Here is a 2451-nt window from a genome sequence, read left to right on the forward strand (position 1 = left end):
TTCTCTTGTCTCATCCTCCTGAGTACCTGAGACTACAAGGGTATGCCGCTGTACCTGGCTCTTATAGTTGATTTTTTTTTGTGTGTGGTACTGGGGATGGAACCCAGATCCTTCCCATAGAGCTACATCCCTAGCCCTTTTTTATTTTGAGATAGGGTCTTACAATGTCACTAATTTGCCAGGCTGGGTTTGAACTTGTGGTCCTGCCTCAGCCTCCCAAAGTGCTGGATGTGCCACCATACCCAGCTAGTTGATAATTTTTATATTAAACTTTTCCTTGTTCACTTTACCATTTGTTTTCACCTTCCTGATTGGGCCCAGATTTACTCCATTACCAAGAAAAATATTAGTTTTTCAGGGTGAAATAAAATCGATTTCTGAAAGTCTGAACTGTCATTGTGCAGATATTTCAGAAGACGGCTATCTGCAGGCGGTCTCCGCCTGCTGGGATTACAGGTGTGGGGCCCACACCCACTTGCTTTAATGTGGGCAGAGATAATATTTACCGATGAACTTGTTAGAAGGTGTGGAGTGTAAGGTCAGGCACTGCGGTTCATTATTTCACCCCGCAGCCCCAGAGGAGGCCTGCTTCTTGACACGTGGATGCCCTGGCGCGGGGAACTTGAACTTTGCCCTGCGGCCCGGTGCGATGGATGGGGACCCGGACAGGAACGCCGGTGCAGCCCTCTCGGGACAGTGTCTTGTTGCCGCGGAGGACACGGAAGCGGTCTTTGCCCAGCTTTCTCCATGCCGCGTGGGCGCAGTCCGGCAGCTGCGCAGCCTCAAGGAGACCTGCCAAAGCCATCGGACACCGCGCGGCCGCGGAGGGACTCGTCCACTTCCTTCTCCAGGGGCCCTCCGCGGAGCTGTTCTCCCTGCCATGGTAACACTGGCGGCCTGGCGCCGGGGCTGCTTTAGGGACCCTGAAGGCTGCTGTCCCAGGTGTGAGGAACAGCACACTGCACAAGGCCGGGGGAGGAGCGCGGGGTCGGCGGGCTGCCGGCGTCAGGCGCTGATCCCCGAGCCGAGCCGGGACTTGGGCCTAGCGGGTGGTGATGGCTGCAAAGGCTGCTAGCCCTGGTGCTCAGGGAGGGAGGCCGTGCTGGGGCAGCAGCTCCCGAGAAGCAGACTGCCACTGCTGCTGTCTGCCCCCGCCCCAAGAAGAGTCGGGGTCGGGGGGCCGGCTGAGCTGCCCATTATCCTACTTATTTGGGTGTTTTGGAGACAGGGTCTCACTGTGTAGTCCAGGGTGGTCTCCAGCTTGCTTCCTGCATTGGCCCCAGGGGCTGGCATTTCAGTGCTCCCCCCTCTTTATAAGGCAGCGAAATACTTCCTGCTGTGTTATTCGCGGAGTCACCAGGACACAGTAGTTATTTTGAGGGTAAGTAAATATGTTTTAGTTTGTTGACCTGGGTACTAGTTATGTGGTTGTGTTTACTTCCTGAAAATCAGTTAGGATTTGTGCACTTCTCTGTATTATATCATTTAATTCTTTTTCTCCTGGGATCAAACTCACCTCTCCCACTGAACTACACCTCTGGCTGGCTTCTTTTCTTCCTTCCTTTCCTGGTACTGTGAATTAAAGCCACAGTCTTGGGCCAGGGATTTAGCTCAGTGGTTCCGGCAGCAGCCTCACAAACGCAAGGACCCGAGTTCAATCCCCGGTATCAAAAGAAAGAAAGCAAGCCAGGGTCCTGTCACTGCATCCTCAGGCCTTTTTTTTTTTTTTTTTTAAGAAAGGGTCTTGTTAAATCACTAAGTTGCACTGCTGGATTCAAAGTTGTGATTTTCCTGCCTCAGCCTGCCAAGTAACTGGGATTGCAAATGTGTGCCATTACTCCTAGCTTAAAAATATTTTAAAATAACAAATACATCCATGTGTACAGCCTTGGATTGGGCTTTGCCAGAAGGCTTAGCGATGTGATCATGCTACAGTTGTCCTATGTTTGCGCTAACACGGAAGGGCTCCAAGAACGAACACCTGTAAATGCAGGTGGACAGGTGAGTTTATTTGTGATTCACATTGTGCGAGGGTGGCCAGCTGTATTAGGGTTTTCCAAAATGGCACAGTTCCAAACAGAAGAAAGTTGTCTTCCTTTGACTTAAACAGATACTGTCCTTCTTACTTCTATCCATTTGGGCAGTGTTGGGAATGGAACCTAGGGCTTTACACAAATTAGGCAACCACTCTACAGCTGAGCTACATCTCCAGCCCTTGTATGTGTATTTCTACTTATAAAATGAATTTAGTTTCTCAGATAGTTACAAACCTGTTCTTACCTACAGAAGTGGTCCATGGATTTCTGAAAATGATGGAAGACAAGGGACAGCTTTTTACTGGGCAAGCCTGTCAGGCACCGTGTAGAACCCTTGGTTCACCCATTAATACCAGTAGGTCCTCCATCACTGTGATTTAAAAATAAAACCACCAAAAAAAAAAAAAAAAAAAAA

General features: G+C 49.8%; 1 protein-coding gene across 2 annotated transcripts in view; it reads left to right on the plus strand.

Annotated features, from left to right (window-relative positions):
- Positions 1-522: 522 nt before the first annotated feature.
- Positions 523-2451, plus strand: part of Znf689 (zinc finger protein 689) — a 13809-nt gene continuing 11880 nt past the window's right edge. Inside the window, exons 1-2 of one of the 2 annotated variants that reach the window (XM_033758565.1) lie at positions 523-883; positions 1319-1381. In XM_033758565.1, coding sequence (XP_033614456.1) covers positions 604-883; positions 1319-1381 — 343 coding nt within the window. In that variant the 5' untranslated portion in view covers positions 523-603. The remainder of the gene's footprint in view (positions 884-1318; positions 1382-2451) is intronic. The other variant, XM_010617408.3, reaches the window with a different exon arrangement.

Source organism: Fukomys damarensis, unplaced genomic scaffold, assembly GCF_012274545.1.
Source record: "Fukomys damarensis isolate Sample0158 unplaced genomic scaffold, DMR_v1.0_HiC HiC_scaffold_34, whole genome shotgun sequence".
Taxonomy (NCBI): Eukaryota; Metazoa; Chordata; class Mammalia; order Rodentia; family Bathyergidae; genus Fukomys; species Fukomys damarensis.